Below are 16,609 nucleotides of genomic sequence, written 5' to 3'. Positions count from 1 at the left end.
GTGACCTTGGATTTAAGAAAGCAGAGTTTACCAACACCTGCACCGGACATTGCACCCCAAATCATGACGGACTGTGGATATTTCACACTGGACCTCAGGCAGCTTGGGTTCTGTTCCTCACCCGTCTTCCTCCAAACCTCTGGACCTTGATTCCCAAATGAAAGGCACACTTTACTTTCATCGGAAAACAGGACCTTGGACCACTGGCCAACAGTCCAGTCCTTCTTCTCCTTGGCCCAGTGGAGACGCTTCCTACGTTGGCTCAGGTTCAGAAGTGGCTTGACCCGAGGAACCCGACAGTTGTAGCCCATCTCCCGGATGCGTCTGAATGTGGTGGTTTTTGAAGCTGTGACTCTTTCTGGATCTCTGCCAGATTCTTGAATCTTCCCTGTTTGATAATCCGCTGAAGCCCACGGTCATCTCTTTTGCTGGTGTATCTTCTCCTGCCACATTTTGCCCTTCCTCTAGACTTTCCATTGATATGCTTGGACACAGCACTCTGTGAACAACCAGCCTCCTTAGCTATGAACTTTTGTGGCTTACCCATCCTATGGAGGGTATCAATGATGGTCTTCTGGCCAGTTGTCATGTCTGCAGTCTTCCCCATATTGAACCCAACTGAGACAATTGAACCAAACTGAAGCAATTTAATGACACCTGGGGAAGCCTGTGCAGGTGATTTGACTTTAGTAGATGATTAGTGTGACACTCAGTTTAAAACATTCATGCCCTGCAAAATTTGGGCTGATTTCTTCACAGTATTCTAATTTTTTGAATTCCTGTTTTCGTGGCTTTAATGAGCTGGAAGCCCAAATTATGTAAAAATAAACAAATAAATACTTGAAATCGTTTAAATTGTGGGCCCTGAATCTATAATCTATGAAAGTTTAACTTTTTGAATGGAATTATGGAAATTAAACAACTTTTCCATGACATTCTAATTTTTTGGAAAGGGTCTGTATATGGTGTTGGAATTGCACTGCTGTTGATGTGTTCAGGTCAGAATGAAGTTCTAAAAGAGTGTCAGACTGTGTGTGACTATGGGGGGCTACACTGTGCCATCGTCTGTCGTCATAACAGAGAGCCATGGCTTGCCATTATGGGTATGCATTAATTACGTTCAAAAATGTAATCTAATTAGTAAAATTAATTAGTTAACGCCATTATTGCGCTATTTTAGAAATATTCATAATTTCAATAGTTATATAAATTCAAGACTTAAATCATTAAAATAACTTTGTTAGACTATTCATATTTTAGAGTTTCTTAAAAGTACAATACAATAATTAATGCATATAAAATTACAAAATGAATTCAACAATTTTTAAAATTATTTTCCTTATTAATATTTGTTTTTACTTTAAGTATAGCTAGGACACTCATTAAATAAATTAAATAGTAATGGTAATTAATTACAACAATTGAAAAATACTACAATTAAATACAATAATTTTGTTAGATAAAAAAAAAATATTAAATATACTGAAACTGATATTTCTTAAGATGGCATAGACAAATTAAATACATATTAGTAATAATATTGCCAAATTATATTTCATGTTTCTTTAAATTAAAAAAATATATATATTTATAACTGAAATTGTCCTCAAGATAAACGTAATATTAAAAACTCAATTAAAAGATATCATACAGCAAATATGCCTTTTAATATTATTGCTGTTTTTATTACTGCTATGATGCTTTATGTTATTGTGGTTAAAACTTCATTGTCACGTTCACTTAACACTATTATTATTATTATTATTATTATTTACATACAAGTGTCAAACACTCACATCCTGGTGAGTGAGCTTCCTATGTGTCTTAATTTAATCTCGTTAAAAGTGCAGGTATACAAGTGAGCTTGCTATTAGATGAATAATGAAGTATTAATGTGGTAATTAATTAGTGGATGTGGCTCATGACAGGAGATGACTTGGCTGCCAGTGAACATACTTCATAAGATAATTGGCCATGAGGTGAAAAGGGTGGAAAAAGAAACCCAGCGAAAGTGCAAGAAGAGCTGCTCTCAGATTGCATTCAAACGCTGGCCAGCCGCTCTTCCCCAGCTTTTTTTTAATTTTTTTTTTATCTCCACATACAGTATGAATGGCCTCCCATTGTCCTACCTCTTGTACGCCATCCATCTCAGCTTGTCGTTGATCCATTAAACATGCTGGCTATCTGTTCCTCAGTCTGATAGGACACAAAGAGCAGCACCTGGCTCAGTAAATGAGGTTCATGGAAGATGAATATTACATGCAGAAGACTGATGCAAACCGGGAAGTAAAATAATTTCAGTAAAATTGTAATTTAAACAGCTTTAAAAAAAATTAATATCCATATTTTTTTCATTTATTCAACTATGATTATACATGACTGAACTGTCAAAAATGAATAGAACATAATGTAATGTAACTTAATGATATAAATGTACACATACATACATACATACATACACACACACACACACACACACACACACACACACACACACACACACATACATATAATTTAACAAATAAATTAAAATCACAGGCCTATGCAGTATTTATATTAGATCAGGTGTGTCCAAAGTGCAGCCTGGGTGCCATTTTTATAGGACATCCTAAATATATAATTTAACAAGAAAACAAGAAAAAAAGAAAAAAACAGCAGCAAAAATGGAAAAATCAACAGTAAGAATAAAGTCAAACCCTTAACAGAAAATGTCATTTTAGCAGAATGAAGTTGGAAAATTAAAGAAGTTAAGTCACAATATTATGAAAAGCAAAAAAAACAACAAATAAAGTTGCAATTTTTGGAAAATTAGGTTGCGGAAAAAGTTGGTTATAGGAATAAAGTAAAAATATGATGGGAATGAAGTTAAAATTACGAAAAAAAAAATTACAAGAAGAAAGTTGAAAAAGTTGGAAAATAAAACAACAGCAGAAATGAAAAAAACAGCTGTAATTTTACAAGAATAAACTTATAATATTGTAAATATTAAATATTTTTTTAAAGTCATAATATGAAAAACCAAAAAAACTAAATACAGCTGTATTTTTTGGAAAATTTGGTTGGGGAAAAACAAGAATAAAGTCAAAATATTATGGCAACAAAGTCTTAATATTATGGGAAGAAAATTTACAAAAAATATTTGAGAAGAAAGTTGAAATATATATTTTTTTAAATAATTGAAACCCAACTAAAATGAGGGGGAAAAAAAACACTTTTTTCCCCTTTATCACAAAGCTGAGATGCAGTTTTTTTCTTAAAATATATATGACTTCTTAGCATGTGTTATATGTTGCTTTCCAAAGTATCAAAGAGGCCATTGCAGTCTTTCATTTTTCAGTATGTGCGGTCCTCACTGGAAAAAGTTTGGACACTTCTGATTTAGATAATCAGGAATCATTTATTAACTAACTTAAAAGTGTCGAAAAATGATTATTACCAAAACAATGAATTAAAATAGCAGATTTAGGCTGCGTTCACAGTTATGGTTCAGTACTCCTATCCAGACAACAAAAAAAGCTACTTGGTGTGCAGTTTGGTGCGGTTCGCGTAGCGTTGATGCTGGTATTTTTGTCATGGCATCAAAGGCTGCACAGTGAAGAACATACGTGTAACATAACATATTACATATTACATATTACATAAACTAACTCAAATATTTCAAACCAAAATGCCATCGCTCGATTGAACACGTACCTGATTTTTTTTATTTTTTTATTCTGCTATATTTACCAGCTTAGTTTTCATAAAAATGTATTTTCTCTTACATATTTGTCATTTCTGGATGCTCTTTCTAACACTGGTCCCTGTCTTTGGTTCGTGTAGTGCTCACATTTGAACTGCAAGTTCACTGGCAAGCGGACCAAGACCCATGTCTCAAGCTTTTTGGTGTGCCACAGGGTTTGGAGAGCTCTTTTTAACCAACCCAAACATGACAAGTGTGAAAGCACCCTAAGAGATCATCCTTGACTCAAATCAATTCCTCAGAAAACAGTATTGTCCTCTATTTGAGTTGTTTTCCCTTTCTTCAACGCTACTAAACTGTATCGCAGTGGCTCGCCAACCTTTGACAGTTGTTTGACAGCCGTGTACTCCCTACTCCCCCACACTTAAAAAACATCAACCTTTTTATCTTAATGAACCTGAAATACTGAACATAATTAATTGGTTAATTAATTTTATAGTAATTCCAGATCAAAAATGTGTCATTTGCATGGTCACATTTTGATAAAGTTTCACACGAGTTCTGCTAAATAGATAAGTAGTCATCCTAGATGTTTTTCATTCCAGTGTGATGTTGGTATCCTTCCATATGAATGGGTTTGAGCTTCACTTTTTTTGTCCACTCACGATGGCTGTGGTTTAAGTCTGCAAATTAATTTAATACCACGGGGAAAGTTTAAAGTTTAAGATAGAGCAGTATTCAAAGTACAAAAAAAGTACATACAACCAACGATTGCGATTAAGTCTCATTTTTAGGGCAATCCCCACTCACAGTGACAGTTTCTCACCTCTGCGCCGTGCGGAGACTGGAACACCAATATGAATGAAATCTTCAAGATGAAACATGCTTAATGCCCAAAATAATGATCAAACGTACTTATTTGTTATTATGGACACAGAGTAATGAACAACTTCACGTCCTGTCTCCTTTCTGCTCTGTTCTCCTTGCGTTGTGAGGCATTCAGGCACATTCGTAATTGGGAGTAATTGTTTTTCCATTTTTATTCACGTACCCCCAGTGACAATTGGTGTACCCCTGGGGTACACACACCCCAATTTGGGAACCTATGCTGTATAGCATATCTTGGCCTATATTGGGTTGGTTCACATCAGGGGTTTTCAAAGTATGAAGTGCCAGAAGACTTGGGGAGGTGCAGCAGCTTGAGAAAATGAAGAACACCCCCCACTCCACCGCAAAACCTGCTTTGCTAACGTCAGTTATTTTAAGATTTTAAGCTCCTACGCTGACACAGAAAGGGTGAACGGAGAACGCCACAAAATATGCGCAAGAAAATCCGTTTTTGGGGGGAGTAGAAGAGCCCTATTTGTATTTGAATCTCTGAGATGAGCATTCACTGTGCCACAACCTGAAAAGCCCTGCTTGATGTGTTTAATGGACACAAAAATGCCTCTTTCTACATTTAATCTTTCTGTAAGACTAAATTGAACGATTAAGTACATATTCTATGAATGGATGACTCATGTTTGAGTGTATGTAGGTTTGGAAACCACATACTTGATACTGTGAGGTCGCCGTCATTCACTCCACATGCGCATCTTCTCAATTAAACGCGTCCTCATTCCCGCTGCATAGCCATTGACAAATCAGGCCCTGTCATTCTCAAATCTGGGCCCAGCTTGCACTGAATTGACTCGTGACTGCAGCAGCAGATGTGCACACAAGCTGTGTTTATCCTTCAAGCACGAGGGGACGACACACGCCTCCAACTCATCTTAAACCCAGAGGAAAAATCTGTGAACGAAAAAAACCGGAAAGATTGCATTGATTAAGTAAAAAGACAAATGTTGGCCTCTAGCTCTCTCTCAGCAAAATACAGTACAAGTGAGTGTGCGCGGCAATGTCAAATCTCAGCAGAAATAGGACATGGCTGCTATAAATACTAGCCCACTTGCAAGCAGGGAGACCCGCAAGAGAGAAGCAAGCTGTGTAACAACACACACTGACTTATGCAACAATCAAAAAGTGCAACAGCAGCGAATGTCAACTTTATGGATTATTTAAGCATATAACTCCCCTTGTTGTAGTACACTATAATATACTATGGTACAGTGTATTGGTTGCTTGTGGATATCAATCATAGCTGCTAAAAGTAAACATTATTAAAAGTCATCCACACTTTGCGCAAGTATTGAGACAAGACAATGTCAGGCCAGTTATGCACTAGCGCCCTCTAGCGGTAAATATGTATCCTACCACTAACACTGTTAAAAATGTCCTTTACTTTCTGGAACGTCGTGATTTGATTTATACAAATTTAAAAGGCAGGATATTAAAATTGCAATCTGAAGAAGAAAGAAAACCTAATGAGAAATCTTTAAGCTCACAAATGTGCTATCTTGTTATTTTAAGTTGTACAATAAGTGATAGCCATAACAAAAAATATAATTTTGACTTTTTTTAAATAATTAACTTTCATTTTATGGGTGGCATTTTTCAGTCATATGATTATTGAGCTATTTTTTGGATCGTGTGGACTTAAAAATCACCAAAAAGACATAGAAAAAGTTCCACCCATCCATTTTTGAGACCGCTTGTACCTCATTAGGGTAGCAGGGGTATGCTGGAGCCTATCGCAGCTAACTTTGGGCAAGAGGCGGCTTACACCGGAGAAAACCCACGGACGCATAAGAACATGCAAACTCCACACAGAGATGCCCAAGCGGAGATCGTCAAGATCTCCTGACTGTGTGGCCAACATGCTAACCACTAGACCACCACATGGCACACAGAAAAAAACATTAATGACAATTAATACAGAAAAACCAAAAGAATGTGAAGGGCCCCTATTCATGATATTAAACACGCTAAAATGTAGGTTCACAAAAAAAATCTAACAGGAGCTTTCTGTCACGGTTGTCAAATTAAATACTTACCAGTGTTAGTGGGATATCCTTTAATATTTGATTTTGTTGTTGCCACAGACCAATTAAAAAAAAAAAAAAAAAAAAGCACCCCCAAATTCCAGGGCACCCCTGCGTTTGGAGGGTGAAAGCTGGAAGTCAAATAATGAACACATTGAATTAAAAAACAATTGAAGTCATTCAATTTAATGTAAAATAATTAATATAATGAATGGGACAGAATACTGTAAATATTTACAAATGTTTGTAGACAACCACTATGTATCCCGCCAGGGATCAGTTGTTCCACCTATCATAGTACATTTTTCCAAAGTAAACACGAAACAATCCAATGGATGCTGTACTAGTCAGTGTTATGTTGAAGGCACGAGCAGTGAAATCCCCTTTTACCACCGTGTATGATGTGATTTCCCACAATGCACTTACGCCGGCAAGTGTTCAGGAAACCGTTTTCCCCAAGAGAAAGTCAGCATATTCCTTCCGCCGCAACACTCGGTGCATTTTGAAGGTGTTGGGCGAGGTGTTGGAAAAGCTCATCATCTGCTTACGGAGTTCCTTGAATGCACCGTGGGCGACCAGCTGCACCCTCATTGGTCCGATGCTGCCTTTGATGCGGTAGGATCTGTACACTGCCGAGTCCTGCTGGAGGCACACGTCCAACTAGACGAAAGGAACAACAACAAAAATCAGTGATCCCCAGGCTTTTAGAGCTTGTCACTGCCAAACCTCTGATGGAAGTGAAAGGTGCGCCAAAGTCAACACTGATTCACCATCGGTGAGAGACTCCCAAACTTTTTACAGTGGCGTACCCCCTTCAGACATTTGATCTGAAGCCATGTAACCCCTACTTCTGCACACTTAAAAAACAAAAACCTTTTTATCTTAATTAACTTGAAATATTGAACATAATGAATTGGTTAATTAATTAATTGTATAGTACTTCCGGGTCAAAAATGTGTATTTTGCCTGGTCACATATTGATAAAGTTTCACATGAGCACTGATGAATAGATAAGTAATCATTCTACATATCTTTTATTCCTGTCTGATGTTGGCATCCTTCCCTTGGTTGGTTGAATTTGAGCTTCACTTTTTTTTTTGTCCTTTTTTTGTTTTAAGCCTGCATATTCATTTAATACCAAATTGAACAGGAAAGTTTAACAATCATGATGAAGCAGTATCCTGAAGTACAAAAATACATACAACCAACTATAAAGCCTCATTTTTGGGGGAATCCCCACTCGGTGACAGGTTTTCACTGCTGTGCCGTGCGGGAACTGGAACACCAATATAAATGAAATCTTCACAATGAAACACTCTTAATGCTCAAAATAATCATCAAACTTATGTGTTCATATAATGCACACAAGCAATAAACAACTTCATGCTCTGTCTCCTTTCTGCTCTGTTCTCCTTGCACCATGAGGCGTTCAGGTGCACTCATAATTGTGATTGTTAGGTGCTAATTGTTTCTCATTTTTATTCACATACCCCCCATGACAATTGGTGTACCCCTCTATATAATTCCTTTTAACTCTAATCCACAATGATGGAACAATGACCTTTGAATATTAATCCCAAACGACAGAACAACGAACTCTGAACTTTAATGCACAATGACAGAACAACAAACTTTGTACTTTAATCCGTAATGACGAAACGGCAAATTTCACACAAGGGTTCATAACCCTTTCTTGAAACAACAAAACCATATTTTAAGTACGTACCAGTCATAATTTAGGTTGAATTTTGATTTCTTGTCTCGCAGATAGTTATCCTCATTGATCTAGGAAGTGTTTTCAACCCAGTGAGAAAGCTTGTTAACATAATGTATGCACTGGAAAACTTTCACCACAAAGGGGTGTCAGAGTAAAGTAAATTGATTGTAAATTAAAGCACATGACTTCTACATGGGATATACTTTCACATTTAATTCCATAAAGTTGCTTACCAAAAAAGGTTTTAAATAAAACATTTTTTTAAAGGGTGTTTTTCTACTGTGTCTGAAGGTTTTGCGACTTGCTTTAAAATATAAAATAGCACAGTGTGAGTCACCTTGTAGCGTTGCTCCTCTGTGAGGTTCCTCACGCCTTTCAGCTCAATGAAGACCTGGTAGTGAGGATCACAACCACCAGTGGAATCTCCTGCAAAATGCTTTCATTTTAGCACTACAGGAAACAGATTACTAATACAGTATGTCTTTTCTTAATTTGTTTTACCCAGAATGCCGCTCTCTGCACAGCAGTAATCCACCAGCTGAGCGCCAGGCCACTGAGCAACAGCTTTCTTTAAAGCATCCAGGAACACCACCTCTGACACCTTCTCCCCACGTACGTTCAACATCTGGCCACGCCTAGTAGGACACTTGTTTTTGTTATATTCACTGGACACAACATTAGGCACACCTGCACCTAATACAGTATGTACTGTATAAGAGCTGGTTAAAACATCTGCATAGATAAGAAGAAATGCATTGTGCTAAATTACAATAATGTATCCCACTTGCCATCTCCTCATACCTTCCAAAACACAGGTGGATGAACTACTAGATCCCAGGTTCCAAAAGTTGGGGTAAGCACATTGCTCTAGGGGGTACGTGAATAAAAAAATGGCTTGACTATATTAGTGCAAAACTCTTGAGATTTACGTAATGTGCTTGAACGCCTCATGTGAACAGCCACAGCAGGCAGTACAGTGCAGAAGAAAGGTGACAGCATGAAGCTGTTCATTGTTCTATGTGCGTTAGATGAACAAATAAGTAACTTTGATTATGACGCTGTGCATTAAAAGTGTTTAATGTTGAAGATTTTTCAAGATCATTTTTATTGTGTGCCTAATGAGAGCTGGTCTTCTTACGTGGTGCTGTGACTAATTAGTGCATTTTCTGAGCGGCATGAGCTTGTCATTTGTTTGTTGACTGAATGCACTGACTATGTTAGAAAGCCTGCAATTTTGCACCTTTATGTAAATGTATGCTTTCACGAATAATGTGTCTTCTTCAGGCATTGCGGCCACTTGGTCCTGTGGTCCTTGAACATGCAATGTGTGACACAGATTGAGACTTACTGTATTTGTATGAGTTAGAAATACTTTACTGAGCTTACCAAAATATTAGAAACATTAAAAAAAATAGCATTATTAACTTTGTCGAGGCAGAATTTATAACTGAACTAATAATACAGAATATCAAAATGGACCACAAATGGTTATCTACTTCAACTTTGACTTATTTATGACAATAGATGCGTAATAAAACTAATATACCAAATTCCTCACTGCAATTGTGCTTCCATCCATTAAAAACAAAAGGCAGGAGCTGCCTGGTGGGATACATTGTGACTGTCTACAAGCATGTATTTCTGGTTCTTTGTACAAGCAGCTTCTGTATTGGATGTCATCATTTTGTGCACCAAATGAGATTGTTTACCTGTATTGAAACTCAACAATTGGACATCTGTTGTGGAATCCAACCACTTTCACGACGTCACCGATGCGATATCTGCAAACAAATATCTTTCATGACCGAATGTACGTTCCTAAAGCAAGCAGAAGAGTCCCAGTAAGCTCACCTGAAGAGCCCTGCAGCGTTGGTGATGACCAGCTCGTAGCTTTGCCCCTCCTTCACCTCCTCCATCAGCAGGGTGGGGGGCATCTCCTCCTCCAAGCTGCTCTCCGGCAGGAATTCGCAGAACATAGAGCGAGGGCACAGCAGGTACCAACGCCTCGGCTCCTCGGGCCACAGGTTCACCCCGATCAAACCTGCAGGTGCCCAGGCTGCACTTTAAACATGTATGTGAAAACATGATGTAATAATACTAAAAAGTATTAAGGCCACAATGATAAGAAAAACTATGTAAATACAGTAAAGTTGAAGAATTATGAAGAAAAAAGCTATAATATTGTGAAATAATACAAAACATATAGAAATATTACAGTAAAAACTAATACATTTTATGAGAATAAAGTGCTAATATTACAGTCAAAAAAATAAAATTAAATAAAGTCTTTATTTTATGGTAAAAAAAAACATTTCAGGTAATTATTAGTTTGTGATATCATCAAAAAACCTCATACTTTCAAACAAATTATTTAAAAACAATTCATGTAACGGGCCGCACGGTGGCTGAGTGGTTAGCATGTCAGGAGATCGGGAAGACCTGAGTTCAAATCTCCGCTTGGGCATCTCTGTGTGGAGTGTGCATGATCGCCCCGTGCGTGCATGAGTTTTCTCCAGGTACTCTGGTTTCCTCCCACATTCCAAAAACATGCATGTTAGGTTAATTGGAGACTCTAAATTGTTCATAGGTATGAATGTGAGTGTGAATGCTTGTTTGTCTATATGTGCCCTGCCATTGGCTGGCGACCTGTCCAGGGTGTACCCCACCTGTCGCCTGAAGTCAGCTGGGATAGGCTCCAGCATGCCCCCGCGACCCTCAAGAGGAGAAGCGGTATAGAAAATGGATGGATGGATGGATATTACAAATTAAAAATATATACAAGAGTGTGAAAAAGTGTTTGCCCCCTTCCTGATTTCTTTTTTTTTTGTCACACAGATCATTATTCAATGATATCACAACTGAACAGAAAATGCAGTTTTTAAATGAAACTTTAATATTATTAAAGGAATAAAAAATCTAAACCTACATGGCGCTGTGTTAAAAAGTGATTGCCCGACCCCTAAAAACATAACTGAGATTAATTGAGCTCTATCAGTCTGGAAAAGGTTATAAAGCCATTTTTAGAGTTTTGGGACTCCAGTGAACCACAGTGAGATCCATTATCCACAAATGGCAAAAACATGAAACAGTGGTGAACCATCCCAGGAATGGCCGGCCAACCAAAATTACTCTAAGAACGCAGCGACGACTCATCCAGGAGGTCACAAAAGACTCCACAACAACATCAAAAGAACTGCAGGTCTCATTTTCCCCAGTCAAGGTCAGTGTTCATGATTCCACCATAACAAAGACACGGCCTGTATGGAGTTTCAAGACGAAAACCACTGCTGAACAAAAAGTACATTAAGTCTCGTCTTAATTTTGCCAGAAAAGATCTTGATGATCCCTAAGACCTTTGGGAAAATACTCTGTGGTCTGACGAGACAAAAGCTGAACTTTTTGGAAGGTGAGTGTCCAATTACATCTGGCGTAAAAGTAACACCGCATTTCAGAAAAAGATCATACCAACAGTAAAATATGGTGGTGGTGGTGTGATTGGTCTGAGGCTGTTTTGCTGCTTCAGGACCTGGAAGACTTGCTGTGATAAAAGGAACAATGAATTCTGCTGTCTACCAAAAAATCTTGAAGGAGAATGTTCGGCCACCTGTTCATGACCTCAAGCTGAAACCAATTTGGGTTCTGCAGCAGGACAATGATCCAAAACACACCAACAAGTCCACCTCTGAATGGCTGAAGAAAAACAAAATGAAGACTTTGTTGTGGCCTAGTCAAAGTCCTGACCTGAATCCTATTGAGATGCTGGGGCACAACCTTAAAAAGCCAGTTCATTAGGGGTGTAACGATTCGTTTTAATAACGATTCAACTCATAACACGATTCATGGTTGCCACGACTCAAGCACGATATTGGTTCATTTAGAACGATACGATCCGAAACAATTCAGTAACTGTAAATTGATTCAGTAACTTCTTACCTCCAGGTGTGCACAAACTATAGTTAAATCTAAATGTTTGAAAAGTAAATATAAAAAAAGTATGTTATTGGTATCATATCGGTGTTGAGAAGCAGAAAATTATCGGCATCGGTTTGAAAAAAATATATATCGTGCATCTCTAAGACTATTATGTTTTTACAGTGTGCCCCCAATACTTTGTCTTTGTATAATACATCTGCTTTGGAACAATAGACTGAATACTTTGTCAGCATTTTTCAACTCTTAAGTCCATTGAGTGTTTAGAATTTCCACAGTGCAATCATACTGTATGTCTTGTTTACCTTCAGTAGCAGCATAGAACGGTGAATAGAAAGGGATTCCTTGGCAGTAATTGGCCCTCAACATCTCCCCGTAGATCTGATTGGAGCCAGAATCCACGGCCAGAACCAGGTGGAGGTCAGGCCAAAGGCGCTTGGCGATTCCCTGGAAGCCTGCCTGGAAGTGCACCCGCAGTTGAGCGGCTCTCTTCGGGTCCGGCTTCATGAGCGCTTCAAGCTTGACTCTAACGACAGGCTCCAGATTCAGAGCAGTGCTCACCTTCCCTCGCTCGATGTCCTCCACCAGCTCCTGCCAGCGCTCCTGAGAGAGGTGTGCTTGATGTTTAGGCTACTTTTGGACTAGATTCAAAGCACAGCATGTACCTGCAAGGACTGGAAGGCGTAAAAGACAGTGGAGGTAAAGTTGGACTCCAGCGTGCCCACACTTGGATCTTTGAGTGAAAAGAGGAGATGGAGATAGAGTGCGTCCTTCTCACTGGGAACCTGAAGTGACAGGTGGCGTCACAATGACAAAGAAAATAAGAGAAGGGTTTTCGTTGTGTATGTGGCACCTGGAAGGCCGGCGAAGGTGTGGTGTAGAGGTTGAGCATGTGACGAGAAGAGGCCGGTGTGGAGGAATTGGGCCCGATGGGAATGCCTGCCTCAGACTGGTGGAAAGTTGGCATGTAGAAGAACTTTGTGGTGCGTTGAAGGTTGTCTGAGGCTGGGAATGCTTGCCGCATTGCATCGAGACACACAACCACACCCTGTAAAAAAAATGTTGACAACTTTGGACCATTTCAGCATACATTTAAGATCCACTACTTTCATACCTGCAGGAAGAACTCAGAGTTTGTGTCCTTGGTGCTGAGCAGCATGGCGCTGGGCCCAGATGTCCCAGAAGTCATAGCCAGGATGAGTACCTTCCCTGCAGTGATCACCTTCTCCTCCCCCGCCGCCACGCGGCCTATGAGCTCACGATAATGCTCGTATGTAGTGATGGGATGGCGTGCCCGGAAGGTTGCGCTGTCTGAAAATATGCGTAGAATGCTTCAGTTTATGCCTCTCTTTAATTATCCGAGTCGCTGGGTGGGTGCGAGGTGTACAAAAGCATGTGGCTCTACTGCCGGGTCATAAACAAAACATTGCTGTTAACAACTGATGCTAGTGTGGTTAGGAAACTCCTTTTTTAGTTTTAAACATTAATTCCACAAGATAGCAGTGGCAGTATCATAAAAGGTCAGTATCGAGCTTTATCTACCTCTGCATCGGCTTTAAATTGTTGCTACTCTGCTGATGGTTTGAAACTCACTTGTCGTACAGTTGTTTACAATGAATGCAGGCAAAACACCCACTGTAGCTTTAGGGCCTAACGTTACAGTTGGGTGTTTTACAGATTTAATAACAGCGCCACCATGTGGTGTACGTGTCAGAAACATAATAGCACAGGCAACACAGTGGGGTGGGTGCATGTTTTGACAAATGTTCACCCTTTTGTGTACTGGGTTCAGGAGTAAAATTGGGACGGGGTTTTCCTCATTTTTTCAAATGACAGTTGATTGTAAAGGTGTACCTAATGAAGTGGCAGAGGTAAAATGTGGTGTCAGAAAGTTGTATTTTCACTAACCTTTTATTGAACTGAAGTTAAACAGTCTCCCGTAAATCGTCTGCTCGTTTTTCCTAAGTCGTCCCATCAGTGTGTCCTCCTGGACTCTCCTCACGTCCACGGTGTCGCCCTCCAACTTGGCCCGCTGCCGCCTGCCCAGCCAGCTCACTACCTTCACGGCCACGTACTGGCCAAGCAAGCTACTTAACATCCGGCCTTGCCCTCTCACTTTGGATCGGATGTCCTTCCAGACCAGTGCCATGCCCACCAGAGAGCAAGCGGTCACCGCCAGGCGAGGCGGCATGGCTGCGGGGATTACACAAGCCGGGTAATTGTGTCAATAGAGGAGTAAGTGGCCAGGCGATGGTGCTGTTGTACTTACCCTCGGTTTGTATTAGTATGGCGACGAGAACTGATGTAGCCACCAGAAAGAGCGGCACAGCAGCTCGAAATGCCGACACAGTCATGTTGAATGTGAGCAAACACTTATCGGTAGCGTTTACTGTAGGTTTTAAGACGGATGATGACAGTTAAGGTTAATATGCAACGAAGGCGCTTCGAGAAGTACCCTTTCTTTGTAGCTGCCCATGTCACTTCCGTGTTTGGGTCCAAGTTCGTCATTAAATACAAACGTCTTGCTAGCATCATGTGACCCAGTGGCGCAGCCAGATTTTTTTCATTGGGGTGGCCAAGGTGAGACCATTACTCACATAGGGGTGGCAAAAAGTTAACACCTGAAAGGTGTAGATGGCCAGTGGGGTGGCCGACGAGTGACCAAATATACGTACGTAGCTCCTCTCCAAAGTCGCTGTCTTCACTGCTGCGATACGTCAACGTCGCCGCCATATGGGATGTGGCAAGGCTGTGCTCTAAACTAATACAAATCTACTTCATAAAGCGCCTTTCTACAAAGGAATTTAAGTGAATACCTCTCATTCACACACGCACTAATATACTTGGGGAAAAAAACAAAAAACAATGTATTTGATATTCTCAGATGGCCAAGAACTTATATATATATATATATATATATATATATATATATTATATATATATATATATATATATATATATATATATATATATATATATATACACACACATATATATATATGTGTATATACACACATATATATATGTGTATATATATACACATATATATATATGTGTATATATATACACATATATATATATGTGTATATATATACACATATATATATATGTGTGTATATATATATATATATATATATATATATATATACACATATATATATTATAGTAAGTATAGTATATATATCTGTATAATATATAGCAGTTTAATGCAATATACTTTACATTTTTCTTAAATTAAAATTGTTGTAAAGTAACAATACTCTTAAATGAGTACAGTTGTTTTGTTGGCTACTCCACCCACCTTCGAGTAGATAATGTATTACATATTTGATATAATACATTTGTGGTTCTTGTGCCTTGATTTATTTTTGTTAAGGTTTTTTAGTTAAAGGGGTATCGTTTAAAATGCATGAATTTGCTGATCATTACTTTCATTGATAACTTTCATGTTCTTGACAAATAAATAAGACGTCACCCAACAGCTTCTCAGTACTTGAGATGTTATTTCACCAAATACGTATTTGGATGACTACTTTTTACTTGAGTAACATTGTTCTAAATATTGCTCTTCCTCCTGTTCTTTTCCGATTACAGATGTGTAAACTGAGTTGTTAATTAGCTGTATATGTTCTGATGAAATATACATACTACCTTGAGCATAATTACAATGAATTGTGCGTGGGAATAGTGTTTTCCACCACTTCGGCAAATTATGCTCTCAAAACGATGTTCTAATGGCCAAATCATGCAGTCTATCGGCCAAGTACTATCATAGGTAATTGTTAAATCTTGCCTGTGGAAGGTTATTCTCCGTGATTTGGTTTTGGCCAGTACAACGAGTCGTACACTTCCATGCAGCACATGAATGAGGCATCGCCGACTCTTGCTACATGCAATATGGCGGCGACGTTGACTCACTGCTCGGCGCCTGTTGCTGTGTCTACGTACATCCATCCATCCATCCATTCATCTTCTACCGCTTATCCGAGATCGGGTCGCGGGGGCAACAGCCTAAGCAGGGAGGCCCAGATTTTCCTCCTCCCGGCAGATGCCGAGGCGTTCCCAGGCCAGTTGGGAAACAGTAACGTGTCCTGGGTGTTTCCCGAGGCCTTCTACCGGTCGGACTTGCCCTGAACACCTCCCTAGGGAGGCGTCCGGGAGGCATCCTGACCAGGTGCCCAATCAACCTCATCTGGCTCCTCTCAATGCGGAGGAGTAGCGGTTCTACTCCGAGATATTCCATGATAGTTGGAACACACCCTCCGGTCCCCATTCTTTGGACCACCACCCCGGTCTGCCAATCCAGAGGTACTGCCCCCAATGTCCACGCGATGCTGCAGAGTCGTGTCAACCAAGACA

At 39.3% G+C, this 16,609-nt stretch overlaps 2 protein-coding genes across 5 annotated transcripts in view; both read right to left on the bottom strand.

The window, feature by feature from the left end:
* The window catches only part of kcnh4b (potassium voltage-gated channel, subfamily H (eag-related), member 4b), a 58,745-nt gene extending 53,367 nt beyond the window's left edge, over positions 1 to 5,378 (bottom strand). For both annotated transcript variants that reach the window (XM_054769292.1, XM_054769293.1), the window contains exons 1-2: positions 5,237 to 5,378; positions 2,130 to 2,196 (exon numbers count right to left, since the gene is read on the bottom strand). The gene's annotated coding sequence lies outside the window, so the exon portion shown is untranslated. The remainder of the gene's footprint in view (positions 1 to 2,129; positions 2,197 to 5,236) is intronic.
* On the bottom strand, positions 5,327 to 14,998 carry ghdc (GH3 domain containing). 3 transcript variants are annotated; one of them, XM_054769295.1, is made up of 12 exons: positions 14,520 to 14,997; positions 14,159 to 14,443; positions 13,365 to 13,561; positions 13,104 to 13,298; positions 12,916 to 13,035; positions 12,556 to 12,853; positions 10,172 to 10,361; positions 10,030 to 10,101; positions 8,822 to 8,955; positions 8,658 to 8,746; positions 7,030 to 7,263; positions 5,327 to 5,473 (listed from the first exon to the last, which is right to left on the bottom strand). In XM_054769295.1, the coding sequence occupies exons 1-11, from the start codon at positions 14,602 to 14,604 to the stop codon at positions 7,042 to 7,044; spliced, it is 1,887 nt and encodes a 628-aa protein (XP_054625270.1). In that variant the 5' UTR covers positions 14,605 to 14,997; the 3' UTR covers positions 5,327 to 5,473; positions 7,030 to 7,041. The 3 variants fall into 3 exon arrangements, with proteins under 3 accessions (XP_054625270.1, XP_054625272.1, XP_054625269.1); XM_054769297.1 differs by lacking the exon at positions 5,327 to 5,473 and having other exon boundaries at positions 6,710 to 7,263; positions 12,556 to 12,709; positions 12,812 to 12,853; positions 14,520 to 14,998; XM_054769294.1 differs by lacking the exon at positions 5,327 to 5,473 and having other exon boundaries at positions 6,711 to 7,263; positions 14,520 to 14,996.
* Positions 14,999 to 16,609: the final 1,611 nt, after the last annotated feature.

Source organism: Dunckerocampus dactyliophorus, chromosome 2 (assembly GCF_027744805.1).
Source record: "Dunckerocampus dactyliophorus isolate RoL2022-P2 chromosome 2, RoL_Ddac_1.1, whole genome shotgun sequence".
NCBI classification, from domain to species: Eukaryota; Metazoa; Chordata; class Actinopteri; order Syngnathiformes; family Syngnathidae; genus Dunckerocampus; species Dunckerocampus dactyliophorus.
The sequence above is the reverse complement of the archived record's forward strand: the minus strand, read 5'-3'. Positions and strand labels throughout refer to the sequence as shown.

Bases quoted from the DNA above. Each gene is read 5' to 3' on its own strand.
- ghdc (XM_054769295.1), bottom strand. From the start codon at position 14,604: ATGACTGTGTCGGCATTTCGAGCTGCTGTGCCGCTCTTTCTGGTGGCT. The intron at 12,854-12,915 runs GTACATGCTGTG...CACCTCTCTCAG, and splicing joins ACGCCTTCCAGTCCTTGCAG to GAGCGCTGGCAGGAGCTGGT. The intron at 8,747-8,821 runs GTAAAACAAATT...AGCATTTTGCAG, and splicing joins TGCAGAGAGCGGCATTCTGG to GAGATTCCACTGGTGGTTGT.